General features: G+C 39.3%; 1 protein-coding gene across 6 annotated transcripts in view; it reads left to right on the top strand.

The window, feature by feature from the left end:
- The window catches only part of LOC130908562 (collagen alpha-1(XX) chain), a 93,518-nt gene that overhangs the window by 59,319 nt on the left and 7,565 nt on the right, over positions 1 to 26,634 (top strand). For all 6 annotated transcript variants that reach the window (XM_057824153.1, XM_057824143.1, XM_057824134.1 and 3 more), the window contains 21 exons: positions 1,509 to 1,654; positions 1,722 to 1,851; positions 5,010 to 5,126; positions 5,222 to 5,368; positions 5,560 to 5,616; positions 6,618 to 6,656; positions 7,718 to 7,856; positions 7,945 to 8,087; positions 8,275 to 8,384; positions 15,423 to 15,581; positions 15,685 to 15,762; positions 15,841 to 15,927; positions 16,006 to 16,059; positions 20,876 to 20,971; positions 22,262 to 22,315; positions 22,435 to 22,488; positions 22,563 to 22,616; positions 25,278 to 25,349; positions 25,433 to 25,468; positions 25,592 to 25,658; positions 25,884 to 26,072. In XM_057824153.1, coding sequence (XP_057680136.1) covers positions 1,509 to 1,654; positions 1,722 to 1,851; positions 5,010 to 5,126; positions 5,222 to 5,368; positions 5,560 to 5,616; positions 6,618 to 6,656; positions 7,718 to 7,856; positions 7,945 to 8,087; positions 8,275 to 8,384; positions 15,423 to 15,581; positions 15,685 to 15,762; positions 15,841 to 15,927; positions 16,006 to 16,059; positions 20,876 to 20,971; positions 22,262 to 22,315; positions 22,435 to 22,488; positions 22,563 to 22,616; positions 25,278 to 25,349; positions 25,433 to 25,468; positions 25,592 to 25,658; positions 25,884 to 26,072 — 2,028 coding nt within the window. The remainder of the gene's footprint in view (positions 1 to 1,508; positions 1,655 to 1,721; positions 1,852 to 5,009; positions 5,127 to 5,221; positions 5,369 to 5,559; positions 5,617 to 6,617; positions 6,657 to 7,717; positions 7,857 to 7,944; positions 8,088 to 8,274; positions 8,385 to 15,422; positions 15,582 to 15,684; positions 15,763 to 15,840; positions 15,928 to 16,005; positions 16,060 to 20,875; positions 20,972 to 22,261; positions 22,316 to 22,434; positions 22,489 to 22,562; positions 22,617 to 25,277; positions 25,350 to 25,432; positions 25,469 to 25,591; positions 25,659 to 25,883; positions 26,073 to 26,634) is intronic.

Below are 26,634 nucleotides of genomic sequence, written 5' to 3'. Positions count from 1 at the left end.
TGTGAGCCACTCAGCACTATACGTACCTTAGCTGGGAGCTATGATGAAGCATTAGTATAAAATGTTCTATTGATTATAATTTGATGTAGATGAGGCAAAATAATAAGGATTTCCTTATTTGTAAAACCGATTCTAAAACATAAGATGCTTTTAATACTCTTGATTTTAACAGAAGCGGCAATGTGCTACATAAAGTAGCCCGATGTAATAATACAATTTATTCTCGTACTATTCCCTCCATCCATCCATCCATCCATCCATCCATCCATCCATCCATCCATCCATCCATCCATCCATCCATCCATCCATCATCTACAGCTTAATCCGTGGTCGGGTCGCGGGGGCAGCAGAAGACAGACGTAATTTATTATTTTACTTACCTGGTTCAGACTGGTTAGAGGACCGGCGCAGCGTGTCAAATACACGGCACTCAGCTATGCACTACTCCGCACTTTTATTCCATAAAGCCGGAGATGTTTAATCAGATTGGTCGTGCAGCCACCTTTGCATGATATAGCTGTGTTGCAAATGTTGCACTGAGCTGACTCGTCATTTTAACTTTGTGAGGTTGAGCCGAACTTTTGAGCGCCGCCACACCGTGTCCATGGTTGAAATAAAGTTGCAATGCACAAACACAGGCTTTATGTGGCTTCTTCTTCGGCAGCTATTTTTTTCCGATCGGCGGTCAGGGCATCGAAACATGGAATAAAAATGTTTAAATTCGTACGGTTCCGGGAGGTTCGGAGTGCTAGTCCTGGATCCCATCGATACTCGATGCCCAACCCTACCAATAACTCTCTAAAGTTGTTGTTTGTTTTTTAAAAATTTCATAGTACAGTGGTACCTCTAATTATGAAATTAATTGGTTCTGGAAGTAGTTTCATAACTTGAAAATTCCGTATGTAGAAATTCGTTTTCCATGTAAATTCCCTAATCCGCTCCAAGCCCCCCAAAATTCAGACATAAATCTTTCATAATGCATAAAAATGCACCAAAACATGTAACAAATACATGTTACAAATAGATTATTGCACAATAAACATAACATCTGAGTTGTGCATAATGTAAAAAACCAAGAATAGAATAAAGAATAAAAGTTAATACACCCATGTAAAGCTGTCGGAACACAAGAGGCGAATAAAGAGGATGTTGGAATACACGCAAACACATATAATAGAGGTCCCTCATAGCCAATTGGATGCCAAGAATGCTTGGCAATAGCTAATTGCAGAGCAGCTATAAGTATGTTATGTTCAGTAAACTCTGGGAGCTGCAAGTACCAGCCATACTGTATTTTTGCCTTTCGTATCCTGAAATGTCGTATAGATAGGCAATATTTTACCGTTGAGGCGTGTCTTAACCTAAAAAATTCTGTATGTAGAAACGTTCGTAAGTAGAGGTACCACTGTATTTAATTCATTTCCTGTCAGTAACATCCAATGAGTTCAATGAGTGCTTTGTAAAGGCCTAATAACATTGCCACTTTGCATGCTTTGTCATCCCTGCAGTGTCTGGTGGAAGTCCAACCAGCGTGTCTGTCTCCGATGAGACACCGGTCAGCATGATGGTCAGTTGGATTCCCCCCAACGCTCATGTCTTGCAGTATCGTGTCTCTTACAATGCATTGACAGGAACTGACAACCAAGATCGTTCTGTAAGTGCTATCTCAAATTAGTGCTTTTTTTACTCGTGCAGTGGAGCTAAAAGCTGTGTTTTTTCAGGTGTTGGTCCAAGGTACAGAAAAGCACGTGGTGCTGGACGCGTTACAGCCAGACACACGATACAGCATCCAGGTCACTGCCGAATACCGCAATAAAGAAGGAGGCAGTGGTTCAGCTCAGGGCAAAACTAGTGAGTCAATCACACAATAGGGTTTCTGGGCAAGACGTTTCAACACCAAGTCATGATTATTATGACTACTACAAATAAAACATTACATTTCGGGGGTTTTCGGGCTCGGGCAAGCAAATCAAGTCAATTGATCGGGCTCGGGCCGCATCGGGCTTTAATACCCACGGGATGATCTGGTCGGGCTGGATTTTTTTAGGCCCGATCTAACTTCTAGCGTCATGTAAGGTTAGCATACTGGACACTTATTCAGCCTGTTGTTTTCTATTGTATTTTAAATTGCCTTTCAAGATGACATGTCTGTTCTTGGTGCTGGATTCTATCAAATAAATTTCCCCCAAAAAATGCGACTTATACTCCGGTGCGACTTATATGTTTTTTTCCTTTTAATTGCGCATTTTTTGGCTGGTGTGACTTATACTCAGGTGCGACGTATAGTCCGAAAAATGCAGTAAGTTAGCTGTCAAAAAGATTTGTACTCGTATTTGCACATTCGTGTTCGTAAAGTGGTATGAAAAAATATCTGAACCTTTTGGAATTCCTCACATTTCTGCATAAAAACACCATCAAATGTGATCTGATCTTTGTCAAAATCACACAGATGAAAAAACAATGTCTGCTCGAACTAAATCCACCCACACATTTATAGGGTTTCATTTTTTAATGAGGATAGTATGCAAACAATGAAACAAGGGGGAAAAATAAGTAAGTGAACTATCACATTTAATTTTTGTGCCCTCCCCCCCTTTGTGTAGCTGCAGATCAGTCTGGCACATCGATCAGGGCTAATCCTGGCCCATTCTTCTCTACAAAACTGCTGTAGTTCAGACAGATTCCTGGGATGTCTGGCATGAATCGCTGTCTTGAGGTCATGTCACAGCAAACGTGTATTTTGTTCTTCTGAAACCATTCTGAAGTTGATTTACTTCTATGTTTTGGATCATTGTCTTGTTGCAGCATCCATCATCTTTTTAGCTTCAACTGTCTGGCAGACGGCCTCAGCTTTTCCTGCAAAACATCTTGATAAACTTTTGAATTCATTCTTCCATTAATGATTGGAAGTTGTCCAGGCCCTGAGGCACCAAAACAGCCTCAAATCATGATGCTCCCTTTACCATGCTTCACGGTGGGGATGAGGTGTTGATGTTAGTGAGTTGTTCCATTTTTCCTCCACACATGACATTGTGTGTTACTCCCAAACAATTCAACTTGGGTTTCATCAGTCCACAAAATATTTTGCCAAAACTTCTGTGGAGTGTCCAAGTGCCTTTTTGCGAACATTAAAGGAACCACAATGTTTTTTTTAGACAACAGCATCAGTGGAGTCCTCCCATGAACACCATTCTTGGCAATACTTTTACATATAGTTGATGTGTGCACAGAGATATTGGACTGTGCCAGTGATTACTGTAAGTCTTTAGCAGACACTCAAGGTTTTTTTTTTGTTTGTTTGTTTGTTTTTTTTACCTCTCTGAGTATTCTGTGCTGTATCTTGGCGTCATCTTTGGTGGACAGCCACTCTTGGGGAGAGAAGCAACAGTGCCAAACTCTCCATTTGTAGACGATTTCTCTGACTGTTGATTGATGAACATCCAAACTTTTAGAGATGGTTTTGTATCCTTTCCCCCAGCATTATACAAATCAACAATCTTTGGTCGCAGGTCTTTAGACAGCTCTTTTGACCGAGCCATGATGCACATCAGACAATGCTTCTCATTAAAACAATTCTTACCGGGTGTGTGTTTTATAGTGGACGGGGCAGCTTTAAACCACTTGTCAGTGATTGGGCACACACCTGACTTAAATAGTTTGGTAAAAATTGGTTTCAATTGCTCTTTAAGTCTCCTTAGGCAGAGGGTTCACTTACTCATCCCCCCCGTCAATTTTTGCATGCTATCCTCATTAAAATATGAAAACCTATAAATGTTTGGGTGGTTTTAGTCAAAACAGGCACTGTTTTTTTCATCATGTGATTTTGACAAAGATCAGATAACATTTGATGGTGATTTTATGCAGAAATTTGACAAATTCCAAAAGGTTCACATAGTCTTTTATACAACTGTACATAAAAGATTCATACTCGTATTTACGCATTCATGTTCGTATTTAGGCATTTGTATCTAACCACTAAATTGTGACGTGGGATTTTTTTTTGTGGGTGTGTGAATACAGCTCTCTTATCGACAACTACGAATCTTGTCTGTGGACAAATTCAAGTTTATGGCTACGTTGCAAAAGCGTTGAAATTACGTCACGTAGGTCGCATGCATATTGTTAGCTTGCGGGCTAACTGTACATCTTTTAATACAGTACAATTACAAGAAAAAACTACATTGGACAAACACGTTATCGACTTTACCAGTCATTCACCACTTTCACCTGACAGGTTAGCTCCTTGCACAACACTGCAGTCAGCCATTATGTTTATTTTGGCACATCCGCCGTTGGAGGATTCGAGCATAGATTAGTTTTCCCTGAGACCTACATGACGTCATTTCAACGCTTTTGAGTCATAGCCATAATTTTGAATTCGTCCACAGACAAAATTCGTAGTCATCAAAAAAGAGTTGTATTTAGACACCCACAAAAAAAAAAAAAAAATCTGACGTCAGAATTTTGTGGTTACAGATACAAATGCCAATCTTTTATAATGTAATTTTTATATCTAATTTTATGACCTTATCTTTTATATATGGACACGAATGTGTAATTATAAGTACGAACCATTTTAGAGCTATCTTAATAATAATAATAAAAAGCTATCTAATAATTTATATTTGAAATATTATGTTTTTTAAAACAAATGTTCCCACAGTAACAGGGAAAATGGAACAAATAATACCCCCAAAAGGACATGTAAATGAAATTCTAACTGTATTGAGATTCAATTTGGTCATTGGGGCTAGGACAAGAAAAAAAATGGCATTTTAGGGGGACTTATTTGGTAGTTTAAAAAAATATTTTCAAGCTGGTCCTTTTTTGGATCTGGTCTCAGGAGAAGTAAATTTACTCAGAAAGAGCATATTTTACTACATCATTTTGTATGTTGATCTCGAAACATCGAAAGATCTATTTTCATTAAAATTACACAATGCTGTATGGTTGTTATCTGATCAGTGACTGGATTGATTCTCGCTCTCTGTCTCACAATCTTACTGCAGCCAGTCTACGAGTAAGCAGTGTGAGTGTTGTGCGATCAGACCAATCCAGTATATGTGTGTCATGGAGACCCCTGTCACTTGTGGATGGCTACCGTATTGTCATTCAGTCCGTCAAAGGTAATCCTTGGCCCAATTGTCTTGTCTGGTACCTTGGCCTGAGAGTCCACATCAAAATAAATCACCCAATATTTGGACATGTTTCTTGGGTACAGAAAAATTTTCAACTGGAGAAAGAGTCGATGCATCCAGAAGCACTCAGTGTTTCACTGGGCTGCAAGCGGAGACCCTGTACCGCATCAGTGTGCACTCAATTCTAGAATCAACAGAGGGTGCTGCCGTCTCCATTCTGCATCCAACAGGTCTGAGGTGATCCCACAGCTCTACATGAATTCCTACAGGATGCTGTCACACTTAAGTTTATGCTTTCATGTGATAGACCTGACTTTATATTGAAATCAGTGTTTCAGTACCGTGTATTTTGAGATTTTTATTTTAAGACATTTTGTTATTCTTGATACCTAATTGTTGTGTTTATATTTGTCTTTCACAGCTCAAGCCCCAGCTAAAATTCCTGTCAATCCTCGGCTTTACGCCATTCATAACGAAGGTGATTTACTGTCCATACAAAATGTCTATAATATTGATGTCTTAAAATAATTTCCTAACCAGTATTGCACAAACAGTGATCCCTCGTTTTTCGGCGCGAAAAGTGAAAAACCGCAAAGTAGCGCACCCCCACCCCAATTTTTTTTTTTTTTTTGCATGTATTTATTCAGATTTAGCATTGGAAAGAGATACATATAAGACATGTTTTTCACTTTTTTTCACAAAGTATTATTTAAAAAAATATATATGTATTTATATATATATTTTTTAATATATGTTATTTTAAGCACTTCAAATGTAATAATTATGATAATTCTTAAACATGTTACTGTCCCACTGAATTATTTTTAAACAAGAAGAAATAGGAGAAAAATGCTTGGCTTTATTAAATGCTTCATTGAGTGAGCCTACTCAAATCTGCTCAAGCTGCTCACTTACACACAATGAGTTGCCACAGCCACTGTTTAACAAGTTAACCAATGATTGACGCATGCATCGCTTTTGAAGTTCGTGACTCAGGCAAGATTAAACACATTCATCTGTCAATCATCGTTAACTTTAGTAAGCAACTTCAGTGCACTGCCTGATTAACAAAGAGCAGGTAGAGGGAGGGAGGGAGCGAGAGTGAGACTACACGATCGGCTCGGGACAGCTCATCTGTTTTTTTTTTTTTTTTTTTTAATTGAAAAAAAAATCCACGATGGACTGAGGGCGGAAAGTATGGAGCGAAGTATCGAGGGATTACAGTATTCTGATTTTTGCTCCCGATAGTGATTCCGCTACCTGGCTGTGTGATATTGGCTGATGCCGATACTGAATTGATGCCACGTTGTTTTTGTTGTTGTTTTAGATATACAAAAAAACAGTACATCAAACAAACATCCACCTTAGCTGGATGGATTCAACGATTTTTATTTCTTCAAATATTGTTGTTTATTGTCTTGTTTATTTAGTCTTCATTAATTGTTGTGAATGATATTAAGTTGCTCTCTCCTGTCACAGTTTGCCCTGAAGTCACCATCAGAAACAGCATTGTTAAGGGTGAGACGTGCAACCATCACAATTACAGTAACAAAACACTCCTTAAAGGGATCTACGGATAGAAAGACTTGTAGTCCTTAAAATATAAATATTATAAGTTAAAATAAGTTGATATTGAAAACCCTCTTGATGTTTTTTTACATTTTTATACAATTTGTAAAATTAGTTAACTAGTAGGTCGCCGTTGTTGTTGACGTCGCAGGGCGGTGACGTCACATGGTTACGCTGCCTTGCTTTCAGAGTATGACTCTATCGAGATAAACATGTCATCTGTTCAGCCCTTTCAATTTGAACCTGAGAGGAAAATTAATGAGCATGAACGCACTGTCGATATTTCACAAAACGAGCAGCAAAAGCAAAATGAACAGGAAAGACGGGATGAGACGTGACAAGAGTAGGGAAAAAAACGGTGTTCTGCCAAAACCGGCGGAACAAGAGGCGAATTTGACACCCAAAGTACTACTGTGCGCTTTCAGCTTGTTTTGTTTAGACGCATACAAATAGAACATACGAAAGATGCCTTAAGAAAATACTTAAACGTAGTAATATCAAATAAGGGTGGTTTAATTATGCTACGTGACTAATGTGGTCAACAGATCAACACTCGGCTTTAAAGTCAGCACAAGAAAACACTATGCTTAAAAGTATGAGAGGGAAACAGATGCAAGTATTTTGTGGCAATGAAAAGGTAATAAAAGACTCAATAAAAACACAAATATTAAGTACTCACTGCTTTTAACCGGTGAGCGTATGTGTTGGATGTCTGGCCGCGTACAAGGAATTGCAGTAACCCATTCGTATTCGTCGAGTGACAGTGACAAGCTACGTCATCACCCCGAGCGTCCATAAAACATGGCGCCCTCCGAAGGGCAAAACATGTACTAAATATTATAGATTTTTAAATCAATGTCAATATTTTATGTGTTTCTAATAACATATTTTAGTAAAAGAGAACAATTGTGGCCTATTAGAGCCTACAAGTCTTTAAGTCAAAGGTTCCCTTTAAATGTCATTATCCTCACAAAACCCCACACCTTGCTGTATTACGTGTTCATGTCCAGGCTTTGACATGATGGAAGCATTTGGCCTGACTCCAAAAGCACACTCATCTGTAGACGGGGTCGCCGCAGAGCCTTTTGTCTTTAACACACTTCCTGCCTATACTTTGTACAGAGATGTCCAATTGACACAAAGCACCAAGTGAGACACCACCCTTAATTTAAAAGTGACAATGCAGTTTAATTTAATTTAAGGACTTCCTGTTCATTCGGTTGTTTTCTCCGTTTAGGTTTATCCACCCTGTGGGTTTGTCTCCCGAACACACTATAAGCATTGCCTTCCGCCTGCTTCAGGAATCACCTAAAGAGCCATTTGCCCTGTGGCAGCTCACTGATAATGACTTCCAGCCAAAGATGGGAGTTGTGCTGGACCGTGAGTAACTATTTAAAAAATGCTTGGTAGTTCTTAAGTTATTAATTGAGTAACTAATAATAGTAGTACGTCATCTTGACAAATTAATAAAATGGAGGATACATCCAAAACACTTACAGGAAAATAAGATGTTAACTCTTTTTATATTATTTATTAAGTAAAGTGTTATTTTGCCCTTTTAAACTAGCCTCCACCAAGCATCTGGTGTATTTAAGTCTGGATTACAGAGGAGAAGTGCAAGAGTTGACCTTTGACCAGCCACAGGTCCGCAGGCTATTCTATGGTAGTTTTCACAAGGTGAGTAAATATAACACCAAATTTTTGCAATACCTGTCAAAAGGAGGAACATGATTGATTTTTTTTCTTGATAATATGTAAAAGGAATGCTTTTGTTAAAATACCTATAGTACAGATCAATAATTATTTACTAAGTATAAAAACAATTCTACAGCATATTTAGTGCCATTAGCGATGGCGTGTTTTCAGGGCAGTTATTTTCAGCCTTTTGATGATGAAATTGCATGAAATGGTAACTGTTGCAAAAGACAAAAACATGCAATTTGTTCTAATGCAATGTACAAAATATATCATACACAAGTACAAGCAAAATTAAGGAAATAAATCATATTTCAATTAGGCCTGCACAATTTATCGTTTGAATATCACAATGTGCGCATGCGCAATAGTCACATTGCAGGACGTGCAATTGTTTTTTTTAACATGTTAACTTTTGTTTTAACATCATAAAAGCAGCAACTGTGCAGATCCTGGATCCCTTTTATATACAGCAGGCTTGGATTAAACAGCATTATATAAATTAGGGATGTCCCCGATTTGATCACGTGATCGGAAATCGGTCCGATCGTGCCCGATTTTTCAGTGGGATCTGGTTTTTAATTTAAAAACTACATTCATGCTCGTACACCACCACAGCCTCTTACCCTCATCCTGCTAAGCAGTGCGTCCAAACTGCTTTTGTTGCTCACCAGTGCACCTGGCATTCGGTACTTAAAGTGCCTATGACAGCAAAAACCATGTTTATTTCATATTTCACACCGTATTTTATGCTCCTGAATGAAATGGACTGCTTGGATGTGTGTGGAAGCGATCGTTTTATGTATTCAATTTTTTAATCCTGCGCAATGAAAATGAGTGACTTCTCGCGCCAGTCTCGGGTTGAGGACGAATGCGAATGGGATGTCATCCGGGTCAGCATCTAACAATACAGCATCGCTTTATAGCACAAGTGTCAAACCAATTCCAGAAAGGGCCAAGTGGGTGCTAGATTTTGTTCAAACCGATAACACGCAGAGAGTTTAACCAATGAACTTCCTGCTGAAACAAGCAGCACCTGACAAAGTTTAACTGATTACACATGTAAAAGATCTAATTGGTGAAAATGTGTCATCTTCATTGGTTGGAAAGCAAACCTGCACCCACTTGGCCCTTTCTGGAATCGGTTTGACACCTGTGCTTTATAGCATGCACATGGACTACTGATTCAGCTGATTTTGCGGATTAATTCGTTTATTTTTCACATCACGCCAGCCAAATATGCTGCAGGTTTTTGTTGCCACACCAGGAAGAGGCGTGTGAGTCTTTTTGGGTTTCTAAAAGTTCCCGTTCACCCCAGAGATTAGCCAATACAAGTCTGACAACTGTGGGACCATTGGACTTACGAGGAAGTGAGTAACTACGTGTTTTGTATTATGTCAAATACGGAGATCATGGCACACGTTTTAATAAGGAGGTGGCTTGCATTTTGTGGTTGATTGTCCACCTAGAAGGCCACTTTGCCGACGAACGGTGGCTTGTCGCACACCCCTCTCGGTCCTCTTCGCATGCCCGCCGAGAGAACTCTATACTCGGCTTATGCTCGTGAAGCCCCCCGCTGTCGACTGCGGTTCGCCATATCGTCCAGACTTCCAGCCCCCTCTGCCCTCTTTGTATGCCTGGCAATAGACCACTATCCTCGGGTTGGGCTCGGGCAGCGACACGCTCTTCCGACGTCGGCTGATTTGTCCGGCGGTCATTCTCCAGCTGCTTCCCCCTCAACGAGCATTCCTACCCGCAGCAGGGGAACGACGAGCTTGCTCGCCACCGATCGGTGAAGGCTGTCACCCTCGCCGCCGTGTGTGACATGATTTGGGTTAGTTTTGTGCTTTTTTTTTTTTTTTTTTTTTTCAAAAGGCGAAAAAGATTGGAGCAGCCGCTCGGGAGTAATTCTTCAGCTGCTTCGCCCTCAATGAGCACGCCTGCAGGGAAACGACGAGCTGTAACTTGCTCTTCGCAAGTTGTCTGAAGACAGTCAACCTCGCCGCCGTGTGAAATGATCCGGGGTAGTTTTGTGTGCTTTTTCGTTTTCGAAAGGCGTGAACAAGACTTGGAAACGCCACTCATTTTGGGTTAGCATGTCGGCAAGCTCTCACGCCTCCTGCTTTGTTTACGCTCTTTCCTCCGTCTCAGAAGCCGGGGCAGGCTAATGACAAAAGCCGGACTAACTCCAGTGGCATAAAATACAGTTCGGAGGTGCAAGAAGTCAACAGTATTGACCATTATGCAGTAATTTTGCCCTGTCATACCGAATACTAGGGATGGGAATCGAAATCCGATTCCAATTCGGAACCGGTTCCGAGTGATTCGAGGCCTCGACATCACAATGAAAAAGCCTTAACGATCCCTTTAACGATTCCTAAAGACGCGTATTGCGTCGTGACGTGTAAGTTGTTGTCCAGACGCATCAAACTAGCATGGCGCCAAGAACCACTCGCTCCAAAGTTTGACTACAATTCACCAGGAAAGAGTGTGAAAATGAAAGGTTACAACGGGTAAGCACGAGCATTGCAGATATAAACATAACAATGACAGCATGTAAGTTCAAACGCTCGAAAGTGTGTCTTCACCGGGGCCGGATGTATGGGTGGGCCGGGGTGGGCACGGCCCACCCAGACGTGAGTCGTGCCCACCCAATCAAAATGTCGGGAATATCTATTGTAGCGTCGCACTGGATATAGAGAACGCACGGAGAGTTGGTCTCACCTACTTTTTGATAGCAGGATTAACGGTTACTGTTGGCCGCAACAACGCCAAACAAGCAATCACCTAAACAAGCTGTTTTTCCAACCTCGTTTGTTATTCGCGCGCTTCCTCTCTCTCCTCCAGGCACATACACACACGCACCCTCCGCTCACCCCGCCCACTCCTACTCATCCAACCACACACACCCATCCGTACCAGAGGCGTTCGCTGACGGTAGGAAGCTGATAGAACAGCAATAATACTGTGGGGTCGTTACACTAAATATTCGGTCAAAGAAAGTAAAAAGATATCACAATATCTCTACCAATACCATATTATTGGGTGGGCAGCCGTTTTCCTCCCGACAGAACATAAAAAAGTGTTTTTGCCAGCGATGCCGAGTAGCTGTAAAAGCTGTAGTAGTACCAAGTAGCTCTACCGATTTCACCAATGAGACGTCGCAAAAATAATCACATGACTCCATTATACAAATCAGACGCAAGCTTGCCGTCCGAGCTTCACGCCAGCCTGCTCAAAATCATGTGGTGTTAAGTACCGTAAAAAAATGAAGTATTTTATATTGAGCGCTGCTCTCAACAGGACTCAAAAGTGCGGATTTCAACCTCTATACCAGTTTTTATTTGGCATTAATTGACCAAGGAAAACCGGATATATGCTCCTTTTAATTTCTAAATAGTAATAATGAAGAAACTCTTCACTGTTCAAACTAGGAACTATTTTTTCCACCAGAGGGCACTCATGCTCTTTGGACGAAGAATGCCTCTTTTATGTTTTTTTTTCTCTCATTGGAATACATTTTTTTGTATTTCTTTGGCTTTATGCGGTTATGTAATGTGTTATTGTCCGGTATCATTATAACAACGGGATATACCATTGTAAAAAAAAAAAAAAAAAAAAAAAAAAAAAAAAAAAAAAAATTAAACAAAAATAAGCAGTTACTCAAAATGTCACTCTTAATTGAGTATTCTTTTCACTGCATACTTTTTTATTTGTACTTGAGTACATTTTTTGGATGACTACTTTTACTCTTACTTAAGTAATATTAGTTTGAAGTAACACTACTCTTAGTTGAGTAAAAATGTTGGCTGCTCTACCCATCTCTGCGTTTAAATATTGCAATTTAAATTTGCTTATAAAATCCAGACACTTATTCTGGAAGTTTTCAGAATGTTTCTTAAGTAGTTTTTAAAAACAAAGGTTTAATCAAACGGTGTACCAATGAAACCATTACATTGCACATTTATTTGCACATTACACTGCAAAACCCAAACCAAAAAAAAAGCTTCCCTTGTTTTCAGTGTAAATATACTAGAAATAAGTGAAATTATCTGCGAGAGCTTCAATTAAATTTATTCACTTAGATTTCTTGAAATAAGAAAAATACCTAGCTGAAAATAAGCTTAAAAAAACTGTCAGAAATGTTTTTAAATTCAAGAATAGATATTGTTCAAAACATTATTTGAAAGCATTTTTCTCTTGACTTAGGTGAAAAATGACCAACTTGTAGTTGTATGGCCTTAATAAGAACAAATACTGTAGCAATAGTAATATTTACTTAAAGTAAGTGGAAGAATCTGATGCATTAATCTGTTAACCAGCCGTTAACATTCAGAACAAGATGGAGAAAATTATTCGACTAGATTTAAGAAAAATTAAAGAAATGCAGAGGGTAAAAAAAAAGCCTGCATTGGGGGTGCCCCCTCAAGATTTCTTAGTGCCCACTCTGGTGGGTAAACCTAGATCCGGGCCTGGTCTTCACTTCACGAGGAAAAATTACAACAAAGCGACTTGCAGTCATTGCAAGGTGGGGATAACTGCATCGGGAGGGAATACGATTGCGCTGTCCTCACAGAGAGGATAAGGCTCAGTCCTGGCTATAAAAAAAAAAAAAAAAAAAAGTCCGGTGCTATACAGCTAGCTAAACTCCCAAATGACGATGCAGAAGACGTTGGTATAATTTGCTGACTTTATTCAACCATCACTTGAAGAGTGAAACTAAGAATAGAAATGATACAAATCAATTTCGTCCCCAATAACAAACAGGTTTGCATCAACGTAAATCAGCGATGATTAGCTGCTAATAACAGTATGGTTAGCATTCGTTCGCTAGCATTAGCACATCGTTCAAACCACTACACAACTGGATTTAAGTGTCCGATCGCGAGTGGAAACACAACAACAACAACAACACAAAAGATGATACATACAGGCGTTGCCTCTGTAGATATTAACATTAACAAAGAACGTAGGCTTGTAGAAGTGTTTCCCTCTCTCACTCACTCGGATGCGGCATTTCTTCTTTGGGTGTATGCGCGCTCCAGCAGTCCTCAAACTGCGGGCCGCGGCCCAAATACGGCCCGCCTTTACATTTGGTCCGGCCATTTTGAATTTTTTTTTTTTTTCTCAATCGTGTTATTTATTTTCTGGCCTTTTCCTTGAAAAATTCAGAGAGGGTTAATTGGTTGTTATCTATTTAATTAATAGTGTTTTTATTATTAATTATTATTATTATTATTATTATAAAGAATCCAGAAAGGGTTATTTGATTGTGGCTTTCTGAAAAACAATAATTTTTTACATTTATGCACTTCTGCAATCGTCACACTTTTTCTGTAACAAACTGACCCCGGCCCCTCATCAGAGAAGGGAAAAGTTATGTGGCCCTCACAGGAAAAAGTTTGGGGACCCCTGCTTTAACACATATTGCCAAAGGCAGAACAAAAACCTATCTGCCAATATATACCAATATTTTTTATTTCTATTAGATAAATGTTTCAGTAAAATGTTACACATTCTTGTGTATTTGCCACTTATTGCCACAGTTAACATTGAGGCTTTGGGCCTCTTTTGATCTCGTTGTGAGTTTGTAAGGTTGTGACTTCTGAATAAACAAACTCGATGCCAATCAAAACGTTTGTTCTTTTTCCCCAAATTAGAATCGATAAGAGAATCGATAAAGAATCGAATCGTTAAGCAATATCGATAATGGAATCGGAATCGTAAAAATCCTATCAATTCCCATCCCTACTGAATACATGCATTTTTAATATTTCATATTCCATTTAGCACATGACTGTTATTTGTCATGACCATACCATTTATTTAGCAATTCGGGGGAAATACTTAGATAAAAAGAATATCCTGTAAACATTTTGGAGTAGAGAGATTGAAACAATTATGACATTTAGCTGCTCTGTGTCGTATTTTCCTCAATCTGAATCTTCTTTCTCAATGGGCTGAATTCTAAATCAGCTGAAATTGTGACCCTGCCGACGTCATCTCCCAGCTGGGGACGCTAGAGCACTATAATGACAGGCGTGGCTAAATGGCAGATCAAAAGACTAATTTATCATCATCTGCGCTTTGCCAAATTGTTGTATATAGTTTAATCGTCTCAAAATATGATTCTAATTCACATAATAATGCTGTTTAAGATTTTTTATGCTGTTGCAGGCACTTTAACATTAACTATGATTGACAAGTTTGTAGCTTTGATCTGGCCAAAGAAGCCTCGGTAGCTCTACAATCAAAGGCACAAATGTGTTAATCATGGTTAAATTTGCAGCCCAGTCCAAAGTTTGCTGTGCCAACTCATTTATTGTGTTAGTTAGCTCAGCAGCGTGATGTTTCTATGGGTTCCCGCCACAACCAAAAAAAAAAATGTACATGGTATGCTGATCGAACACTCCAAATCCAAATTGTCCGTAGGTGTGAGTGTGTGCGTGAAGTGTTGTTTGTCTATATGTGCCCTGCGACTGGCTGGCAACCTGTTCAGGGTGTACCCCGCCTTCTGCCTGGACTTAGCTGTGATAAGCTCCAGCACTTCAGAGACCCTCGTGAGGGTTAGCGGTTCAGAAGATGAATAAATTATATGAATGTTAAGGAGAGTGATTAAAAGTATGACGTTAAAAGTGATGCAATGAAATATGTGGGCGCAACTACATTTTGTGCAGGTGTACCTTAAGAAAAAAGTTAGGTGCAACCAATGCAAAAAAAGCGTGGAGGCTTGGCAATGTATATCGTAATGTTAATTTTTTCTAATATCGTTCAGGCGTAACCCATACAGAGCTATTCAAGTGATCTGGTGAAAATTCTTCTAGTTTTAATACCGCAATATATCGCAAACCCCCCCCAAAAATCGCACTGATAGTTTTTTTTCCAATACTGTCAGGTCTATTTTCAATGGTCATTCCCTTTTCTAATTTGTTGTATTAGTGAATGTAATTTGTAGCAAAATGTCCAGTTGGTGTTAGAAGTTTGTAATATAGGTAACATTTCTTTTTATGTGTTTGGCAGGTGCACCTATCTGTCAGTCAGGTGAGTGTCTCCTTGTCTGTAGATTGCCAGCGCGTGGGCGAGAGGCCCGCCCGCCCACTCGGCAACCTGCCTACAGACGGATTTGAAATGCTCGGAAAGCTGACGAGGACCCGAGGACCCAAAAGTGGTTCTGCTGCGGTACTTTGATTTGATTTGGTTTCAGAAACGACCTCTGAATCAAATAAATTCAAAAGGATGTCTGTTGCTTCTTCAGCATTTATTCCGTGTGCTTTGTGTCCAGTTCCAGTTGCAGTCATTTGAGATAGTGTGTAACACAACATGGGCGTTGGAGGACACCTGCTGTGACCTGCCTGGAGTGGTCAGTCATCGCTCTTTTTGCTCCATCCGTATAATCGTTTGGAATCCTAATGTTGCTTGTCGGGATGGTTTGTCTTAGAGAGACGAGGAAAGTTGTCCTCCTCCTGCCTACTCATGTACATGCTCTTCCGACATCCCGGGAGCTGTCGGTTCCCCCGGTCCAATCGTATGGCGTCACCCAATATTCCAATAAGTTGGGAGAATCTGAGGGCTTCAAATAACTGTGTTATTTCTTTGCCCCCAGGGCAAACCTGGTCCCCGCGGTGAGAAGGGTGATAAGGGAGACCAAGGGCACAAGGTAAAAGATGTGAGGTCTTTTGCAAAGAAAACATGTTAGAAAATGATTACTTTTGCAATTAGAAGTTCTGTTAATTGCAACATGAAAAAGAAACCAACCAATAAGCTGTCAAGTTCTTGTCCTGTCCCACCCTATTTAGAGTTTATATTTTTATTGTTATTGTTATTATTTTATATTTTTTTATCTCAGATCTCTCATGCCAGTACTTCTTCAAACTTTCAGGGATTCATGTCCTCCAAGGTCATATTGGTAGCTACTGTATGGATATGTACGAATGAAAAAAAAAAGTTTTTTTTTTTTTTTTTTTTTTAATTAAACAGATACACTGCTGGCCAGAAGTATTGACAGCCCTCTAATTCTGTCGGATAAGTCTTAATTTCTCCCAGAAAATGATTTCAATTTCAAATGCTTTGGTAGTATCATCTATATTTGTTTTGCTTGCAATGAAAAACACAAAAGACAATCAAAAAAAAAAATCTTTATCATTTTACACAAAAGTCCAAAAATGGGTCAGACAAAAGTGTTGGCACCCTCAGCCTAATACTTGGTAGCACAACCTTTAGACAAAATAACTGCGAACAACCGCTTCCAGTATCCATTTCTTACAATGCTCTGCTGGAATTTTAGACCATTCTTCTTTGGCCAACTGCTCTAGGTCTCTGAGATTTTTAAGGGTGCCCTCTCCAAACTGTCATTTTCGGCCACAGGTGTTCAATGGGATTCAGGTCTGGACTCATTGCTGGTCACTTTAGAAGTCCCTTGTGCTTTCTCTCAAGCCATTTTCTACTACTTTTTGAAGTGTGTTTTGGGTCATTTTCCTACTGGTAGACCAAGCTTTCTCACACTGTGCCCTACATTACGCTGCAAAATTTGTTGGTAAACTTCAGACTTCATAATGCCATGCACACGGTCAAGCAGTCCAGTGCCAGAGGGTACAAAGCAACCCCAAAACATCAGGGAACCTCTGCCATGTTTTACTGTGGGGGCCACGTTCTTTTCTTTGAAGGCCTCATTTTCCCCCCCTGTAAACTCTATGTTGATGCATTTTCCCAAAAAGCTCTACTTTTGTCTCATCTGACCAGAGAACATTCTTCCAAAACGTTTTTGGCTTTCTAAGGTAAGTTTTGGCAAACTCCAGCCTGGCTTCTTTATCTCTCTGGGTCAGAAGTGGGGTCTTCCTGCATATCCTACCATAGAGTCCCTTTTCATTCAGACGCCGACAGATAGTACGGGTTGACACTGTTGTACCCTCGGACTGCAGGACAGCTTGAACTTGTCTGGATGTTAATTGAGGTTCTTTATCCACCGTCCGTACAATCTTTCGTTAAAATCTCTCCTCAATTTTTCTTTTCTGTCCTTATCTAGGGAGGTTAGCCACAGTGCCATGGGCTTTACACTTACTGATAACATTGCGCACAGTAGACACAGGAACATTCAGGTCTTAGGAGATGGACTTGTAGCCTTGAGATTGCCCATGTTTCCTCACAGTTTTGCTTCTCAAGTGCTCAGACAGTCTTTGGTCTTCTTTCTTTTCTTCATGCTCAATGTGGTACACACAAGGACACAGGACAGAGGTTGAGTAAACTTTAATCCATTTTAACTGGCTGCAAGTGTGATTTAGTTATTGCCACCACGTGTTATGTGCCAAAGGTAAGTACAGGTGCTGTTAATTACACAAAGAAGCATCACATGATGTTTTTTAAAGGGTGATGATACTTTTGTCTGGCCAATTTTTGGAGTTTCTGTAAAATGATAATTATTTATTTTATCCCCATTCTCTTTTGTGTTTTTTCATTGCAAGCAAAATCAATGAAGATATTACTATCAAATCATTTGTAATTGCAATCATTTTCTGGGAGAAATTGAGCATTATCTGACAGAATTGCAAGGGTGCTAATAGTTTTGGCCACCAGTGTAATACTTAATAAATTGATGTCATAAAATATTATAGAACAATAAATTATAATTGTGTTTATAATTGTTGGATTTTATACCTGGATGATCTGCAAATAGTGTTATTCTTACCTATTGTGCTCTTCACCCAGCTGATGTGGGATCCACAGTCTTTAGCAGCCTCATTCAGCTCCTTTTTTTATTTGATCCCTCAACCTCCTTTCCATACAAGGCATGTCTACATGATGTAATTTAAATCTTAAATTTAAAAAATCTGATTCCCGGAAATAGCCATGGGGCAGGGAGTGGGGACGCAGGGGGGGGGGGGGGTTTAACCTTTTATTTATTTATTTATTTTTTAAATCCACACAATAAACCTGGTGTAAAAATTCTCACTATTTGCTCGAACAGTTTCTAACCACCAAATGTCCTCGGACTCCTCACCACACACCCAGGTCCAAGAGGAACAGCGATTTTTTTTTTTTTTTTAGGGTGTTTTCGGTGTTCAAGTAAAGTACTGTAATTGGTTGTGTGTCTGCACAGTCAGCCAGCACACACATACTCACGAAAAAAAGCCCAGTCAAAAGGGGCACTTTAGGCATGTCGGTGCAAAGGGGTGGGTGCTCAAGCATACTCCCCCCCCCCTCCCCTCTCAAACCATTTTCTACTACTTTTTGAAGTGTGTTTGGGTCATTGTCCTACTGGTAGACCCAGCTTTCTCACGCTGAGCCCTACATTACGCTGCAAAATTTGTTGGTAGACTTCAGACTTCATAATGCCGTGCACACGGTCAAGCAGTCCAGTGCCAGAGGGAACAAAGCAACCCCAAAACATCAGGGAACCGCCGCCATGTTTTACTGTGTGTTCTTTTCTTTGAAGGCCTTTTTTTGCCTGTAAACTCTGTTGATGGCTTTTCCCAAAAAGCTCTGCTTTTGTCTTATCTAACCAGACAACATTCTTCCAAAACGTTTTTGGCTTTTTCAGGTAAGTTTTGGCAAACTCCAGCCTGGCTTTTTTATGTCTCTGGGTCAGAAGTGGGGTCTTCCTCCGTCCTTCCTTTTTTTTTTTTTTTTTTTTTTTTTTTTTTTTTTTTTAATTTGTTTTGTACATTAGTTCCAAAATTGTTCAAAAATCCTCTCAGGCTAAACCAAACTACTATTTCAGTATCAAGTTAACATATAGCAGTAAACAAATATACAAAAATAACAGTAAATAAAAAACTCCAGTCCCCATTCTATATCAGCAGCTTTAAACTACTTTCAATTAATTTAATGTTGTGAATCAACCGTTAAAGTTGTTAAAATTGCTCCTGTTATTCCATAATTTCTCTTTTGTCTACTTTCAACATGTAAAAGTTTAAAAACTATTTTAAAGATAGATTCAAGTCAATATTTTACCGATTTAGGAGTATTTTAGATAAAAAGTTAATTAGGTTCGCTTGGAAGGTTTGCAACAACAGCCTTGCAGGGAAGTGTACTGCTTTAAGATGGCGGCCGTTACTAACGCCCGCATCTAGTTTTTTGTAGATGTGCTGGTAACGATACCGAAGCTATAATGCATCTAGTCCTATATAAATGATATCTACCGTAACATAATGTGGCTTGTAGCAGCTTTTCGGCAGCAGTCAGGTATGATGTTGTTGTTTTTTTTTTTTTTTTATCTCGTGGCATGAGTTGAGCTAGAGCCGTGAGTTGAGCATTGGCGTTACCCGAGGGGCCGGGTAATGAGAAGCATGATGTTTAGCTACTCTCGCTCCGTCCCTAACTGCGTACCGAAGACCGCGCGGCGCGCTGAGTGTGTCGTACTTCTGCTTTACTTGGCATATTTCAATAATCGGAATTTGGATGTTTGTGAATCGTTCTCGAATCTTCCACGGCCGAATCGCGAATAATCTAAGAATCGGAAATTTTGCACACCTCTAGTTGACACTGTTGTACGCTCGGACTGCAGGACAGCTTGAACTTGTTTGGATGTTAGTCGAGATTCTTGATCCAACATCCGCACAATCTTTCGATGAAATCTCTCGTCATTTTTTCTTTTTTGTCCACATCTAGGGAGGTTATCCACAGTGCCATGGGCTTTACACTTATTGATGACACTCTGCAGGGTAGACACAGGAACATTAAGGTCTTTGGAGATGGACTTGTAGCCTTGAGATTTCCCATGCTTCCCCCAAATTTTGCTTCTCAAGTCCTCAGACGGTTCTTTGGTCTTCTTTCTTTTCTCCATGCTCAATGTGGTTTACACAAGGACACAGGACAAAGGTTGAGTCAACTTTAATCCATTTTAACTGGCTGCAAGTGTGATTTAGCTAATGGCGCCACCTGTTATGTGCCACAGGTAAGTAACAGGTGCTGTTAATTACACAAATTAGAGGAGCATCACATGTTTTTTCTAAGGGTGCCGATACTTTTGTCCGGCCCATAATAGAATAGAATAGAATAGAATAGAATAGAATAGAATAGAATAGAATAGGTCTTTATTGTCATTGTCAACAGCAGAACATTGTGAACAACGAAATTGGACGTAGCACTCCAGTATAAACATGTTTATTTGATAAATAAAATAAATAAATTTAAAAAATATATGCTCTAGAGCTGTACGTGTATAATTATGGTTTACTTAGAATAAAATCTGTACATTATGGAAATAGTGCAATGTGGAGTTTTGTGTAAAATGATAATGATTTAATTTTTTTTCCCATTCTCTTTTGTGTTTTTTCATTGCAAGCAAAATAAATGAAGATATTACTACCAAAGCATTTGTAATTGCAATCATTTTCTGGGAGAAATTGAGTATTTTCTGACAGAATTGCCGAGGTGCCAATACTTTTTGCCAGCAATGGATACAGTATAAAAATTAATTTGGATAATCAGATCTCTTAATCTTTCTTTGAAACAATCAAATATCATTTTGTGCTCAGGGTGAGACGGGTCCTCCAGGTAAAGTTGGACTTGAAGGCGGACCTGGAGCGATGGGCAGCAGAGGCCCTCGGGGAATGACTGTGCAAGGGAAAGAAGTAAGTGACTACTTATATATATCTTGTCAAGTAGTATCAAGGGGAAAGTATTAAGTAGTGATGTCGTGATGACATTTTCTGATATATATATATATATATATATATATATTTTTTTTTTCCATTATTAATCATTACTGTATTTTTTAAATGTTTATATGATGATGATAAATAATTCTAGAAATTAATATAATGTTCATAAAAACTAAAGTAATTACATTAAAATGAATAAAAACAGAAATGCACACTGGTTACAGACTCAAGTAAGACTAGGGTTAATTTTTCTTTCATAGTATTTAACTTTATATCATGCTGTTAATGGCGATAGACATCCAATTTATTTAAACCGAGAAGAGTGGGTGCGATTGCTCATGTTTCAATGCAATTGACGGAGCTTTCGTTCATTCGCCCCTCGCAGTCAAAATGGATTGGACGGCTAGTACTGTCAGTGAGATAAAGAGCGCCCTTTAAGGGTTTTTAAAAAATAAAAATAAAATAAAAACATCATGCATGAAAGGGTTGAGTGTAAGCAATATTCAGATCAAGAATGTTTCTATTATTAGGCATTTTGAATTATCCATTTTCATGCTCGAGCAGCATTAATTTGCCTGGTAATTACATTGCCGAGTAGTGTCACTTAAGAATAATATTACTCCTGTAAATGGAAAATTAGTCAGCCAAAAATATATTCAAGTACAAGTAAAAAAAAAAATTCTTTGACAAGAATACTCCAATAATGAGTAACTCCTTACAATGTTTGATTTTTTAAAAAATATTTTCATATATATGATCTACCATTTGTAATATAACCTATTAGGCCAAAAAATATGCAAAAATTATTCAGTTTCGACAAGAACAATCCACAGAAATGAAGCATCACCTGTCCAAAGAGGATTAGTGCCCTCTAATGGGGAAAACAATTTGCTACCATAAAATTAAAATGATCATATCATCGATTGTCCGTGGTTTGTCTGTGCCAAATAAAAACTGAGGGAGGTTGAAATCCAAAGTAGTAATGTTGATAGCAGTGCGCGATGTGAAATAGTTTGAAATTTTTAAGTGCTTTAAAGACGCTACGTGATTGAAAAGGTCAGCGTGATCTGGTCTTTGCTTCTGGTTCTTGTATGAAGAAATAATTATTATCTGTTTTCTGTAAATTGACACTTGATGGGTGGGGAAGCACTCCGAATACGCAACAATATGTATACAAGCTATTGAAAAGTCAATTTTCCGTAATATGTTCCCTTTTAAGGATGGCTGAAAAACAACCATCATCCATATTCCTCCTCTTAGGGTCCACCAGGGGAAAGAGGAGAAAAGGGAGAGCCTGGAAGAGTCGGACTTCAGGTGACATTGCAGGGCTGTAATTATACTGTAAATGTTGGTGTAAATCACACACACACACACACACAAAAACAGTGTACCTATAAAGCCATGACTTCTCACTCACGTTCTTTTATATGTAGGGGGTACCCGGCGCTCCGGGCCCAAAAGGTGAAGTTGGCCCGCCAGGCCCCAAGGTGAGCTAACTGGTCCCGAAACAGTAAATGTTATACACCACTGTGTCCTTATTTTGCTGTAATTTGTCTCACAGGGAATTCGAGGCGTTGAAGGCAACATGGGTCCCACTGGCCCTACTGGATCTAGGGTAAGATATACTTTCATTTTGTCAGCAGGAGCGGTTTATGAGATTGGGTTTGTATTGCTCCCTAAGTGATCATTAGTGTGACCTTTTTGGCAGAAATTAGCTTTTGCTAGGCCTGTCGCGATAACAAATTTTAGTGGGCGATAAATTATCTCATAAATTATTGCGATATGCGATATTATTGCGCCCCGCTCCCCAATTTTTTTAAAACCAATTTACACTAACAATAACACAGTAAGAATACAGTATATATTAACAATACTAAGTAATATTAAGTACAGCCATTTAAATGCAATAAACGTTTACTCTTAAATTCCAAAATACTTTTTAAGAAATCCCAAATGAAAACAATAGACCATGCGTCTTTTAAGTAAAAGACAACAATATCAATACCGCACAGAAACACAGAATAAATAAAATGTCTTTTTCAAGGAAAGATAACATTGCACTTCAATAACTTAAGCATTTAGGCACAGAGGTATAAAGTTGTACTAACACAATTGCACTTCAACAACAACAGAGAACAATAGATTAATTAAGTAGCAGTAACAAAAATTTGGCTTCACTAAGGCTAGGTTCATACTACAGGGTCTTAATGCACAAATCCAATTTTTTTGTCATGTCTGATTTTTTGGCGTGCCAGTTCAGACTGCCTTTGTCCATAGAGCCCGTTCAAGTATCACGCATATGCACTAATTCGCAGTCCGAGATACGCTCAGCAAAGTGACCGCATGCGCAGAAGCATCAAAACAAATGACACATGCTAGCTGTATGTCATTCCAGGGTGATGATATATTGATTTCCAAAGAGATGACACAAATAACAGACATTAATAATCCCCATTTAGTCCTTTACTCAAAGTTTATATGGACTGATAGAACGCATACACCCACGCCCATAAGCCTTGACTTGTGTGCGTGACTTTACATGGGTGTGTCAATTTTCCCCGTCTCGGCCATGCAGCAATATTGAAATATTGCTCATTCGGCACAGAGAATTAAAATCGAAAATTGTCAGGCTTATCCTTTTCTTCATTTATATTTTTTATGACCGTGTTCAAGCCCGCTTTGTGCATAAAAGCAGAGTTCAAGCTACAAGCTAATGCACAGCTACATCGCTCCCGTCCTGCCTGCCGCTTTCGCTTTACTGACGTCATTGCTGCATGAATTCCGATCGGATTTGAAATGGTCCAGTTCTATGTGACTTGTCACGTTCAGACCGTCAAGTTAATGCCTCACTCGAGTCGGAAACACACGAAAAAATCGGATTCATGCATTAAGACCTGTAGTATGAACGAACGTAGCCTTAGGCTTGTTTCAACTGTGTAAAACGAACATACCCAGAAGTCAATAAAACAGAGTGAATCCTCATCACAGCATATTGCGCTGTTAAACAAGGAAGCCGAACTTTTAACAGCACGTCCGCCGCACATCTGCTGCACGCACGCACACACGTGAGGCGATACATCGCAGCGTGAAAATTACCATCCTCATTTTCATTTACCGTGCGATAAATGGAATTATTGCACATTGCGACAGGCTTAGCTTTTGCTTTATTTTTTGCATGTGCAAATGGTGCCAAGTAAGCCTGTCGCGATATGCAATAAGTCAATTCATGTCATGGTAGATAAAAATAAGAGTGGTAATTTTCGCAGCTGCGATTAATCGCCGTGTGCCTGCGTGCATACATTTGTGTGTGCGTTTGCACGCACTCGGCACACGTGCGTGTTGATTGCATATGATACTCCAATTCCTTTCACAGATGTTTAGTGAACATCAACGTGCCGTAAAATTAAAGTTTAGACATACAAAATAAGGAAGCACATCTGTATTAAACATTGTAAAACATTAGCCTGCTATAAAACATCAGCAGTCTTCTCCAAAACGCTAACTTGCGATTAAAAGGTGACGCTTCAAACATGAAAACTCACTGGTTTACAGCATTTGCAAACGATGCGGAAAAAAAGAGATAAAAATCTATTATTGACACCACATGCATGGAGATAAGAGAAATGCACTTATCTTTTTTTAAGAAGTGTAACGCTTACAGTTAGCAGGTTAGTGAACGCACTTTCAGTGAGGATTTCCAAATAAATGCACGTCATGTTCAACATGTAAATAAAGATTTCTGGCGTTAATTTCAAATACTTCAGATTCTACACGACGAAAAGCTTTAAAGGGACACCCATTAAGAAAAATCTGATTGGCAATGAATAATTCGGCTTCAAATTTGCTAACGTGCGACAAGATGACAGTCATTTTGGATCAAATAAACACTTTTGATGGGCTCTAATTGGTAGAGAACAAAAATGGCAAAAATGGGTTTCTCACTTATTTCATATTCTGCACTTAGCTAGCTTTCAAATGACTCGTTGTGCATTGTGTTTTTTTTTTATGTTTATTGTTTTTTAATGTACTGTAGATTGTTTTATTTAAGAATAACAATTTATTGCATTTGAATGGGTGATTTATTAGGATCATGTATTGTCACTCCATTCGAGGTTGAATTGGTTTTAAAAAATTGACAATATTATCGCACATATTGGCAGTAATTTGTGGGACAATATTTCGCCTCCAAAAATGTATGTTTTTTTTTTTGTTTGTTTGTTTTTTTGCTGTATGCTGTCTATAGATTTAATTAAATAATGATATATTTGTTGTTCAGGGCTTCCAGGGCATGCCAGGACACCCGGGACCCCCTGGGGAGAGAGGTTACACTGGACCTATTGGGGCTATGGTAAGAATAAATTGCAAAATATGTCTAATCTGCCATTTGCTTCTTTATATATTTCACATGCATATACCGTATTTGGTCTTCAGGGTGTTCCAGGGAGTAAAGGGGAACAAGGAGAAAAGGTGGGTTGCAACAACCTTTGAATGATCATCTGAATTTTTTTGACAAAAAGCTTTGTAGTCATCCAATTTAAAACTCATATAATTTGAAATGTACATTTAAAACTCCATTTACATGTTTTCCAGGGGGAGCCTCAGTCCATGGCCATGATCTACCAGCTTGTCACAGAGGCGTGTGAACAACTTGTTCACAGTATGGACTCTTTGAAAGTTGAAACTTAATAACTGAATGTATTCAAACGTATTTTTTCAAATCTAGTGTTAACTTCATAAAATGAGTAAAGAATAGTCAAAATAACTAGTTACTTAAAAAGACTTAAGAATTTGAGATAAGTTCACTTTAAATCTTACATTAGCATAACTACTGTATACACGTGTAATTTTTACAGTCTTGATGATTTAAATTTGTGTTTGTCAGAGGAAGTGAGGAAGTTGGACTTGTTCATTGATGACATGAGCCGGAAGCCATCTCCGGCGGAGGAGCCCGTGGGGCCTCCGGGGGAACCGGGAGTACCTGGTTCCAGGGGACCCCCGGGTTCTAGGGGAAACCAGGGCAATATTGGTCCACGAGGAAGACCTGGCAGGCCTGGCTATCCTGGAGAACAAGGTCATTCAATTGACTTTTTCCTCTTGAGTTGCTGAAAATAAATGTTGTTTTTGGCAGCCATTTTAATGTTCGTCCTACCCCGGTAACACACCGGGCACGTCAACGGCACGTCAATGATGCGGCCACGACAACGTGGCCGTTAAAGTCCATCAGCCAATGCACACCAGTCGCAGTGCGGCCACGTGTCAGACACGTCCCAGAAGTGGCTTAACACGTCGCTCGCGAAAAGAACATCAGAGTTTATTATTCGATGCGAGACGCGGCCCTCCTGCGTCAATACAACTAGGTAGGATCGGGCAGACCAGACGTCACTCGTGTAAAAATACAGTGGATCAGGTCCATTTACAAAATAATATGCAATCGTAACCCTAAATTTTCGAGTCCATCAGATTTCTTGAGGCTGTGGGTGGATCGGGTCACAGTTTACTCGTTTTACTCTTTGATTTACTGCTGTCTTCTTTGCTATAAAAATAACCAACACGGCAGGACAGTATCAACTCTACTTTGAATCTCGGCGTATCAGTACCCGTGTGTTCAATACAAAACCCTCCTACCACAACAA

Source organism: Corythoichthys intestinalis, chromosome 2, assembly GCF_030265065.1.
Source record: "Corythoichthys intestinalis isolate RoL2023-P3 chromosome 2, ASM3026506v1, whole genome shotgun sequence".
NCBI classification, from domain to species: domain Eukaryota; kingdom Metazoa; phylum Chordata; class Actinopteri; order Syngnathiformes; family Syngnathidae; genus Corythoichthys; species Corythoichthys intestinalis.
This window is presented reverse-complemented; position numbering and strand designations above follow the sequence as displayed.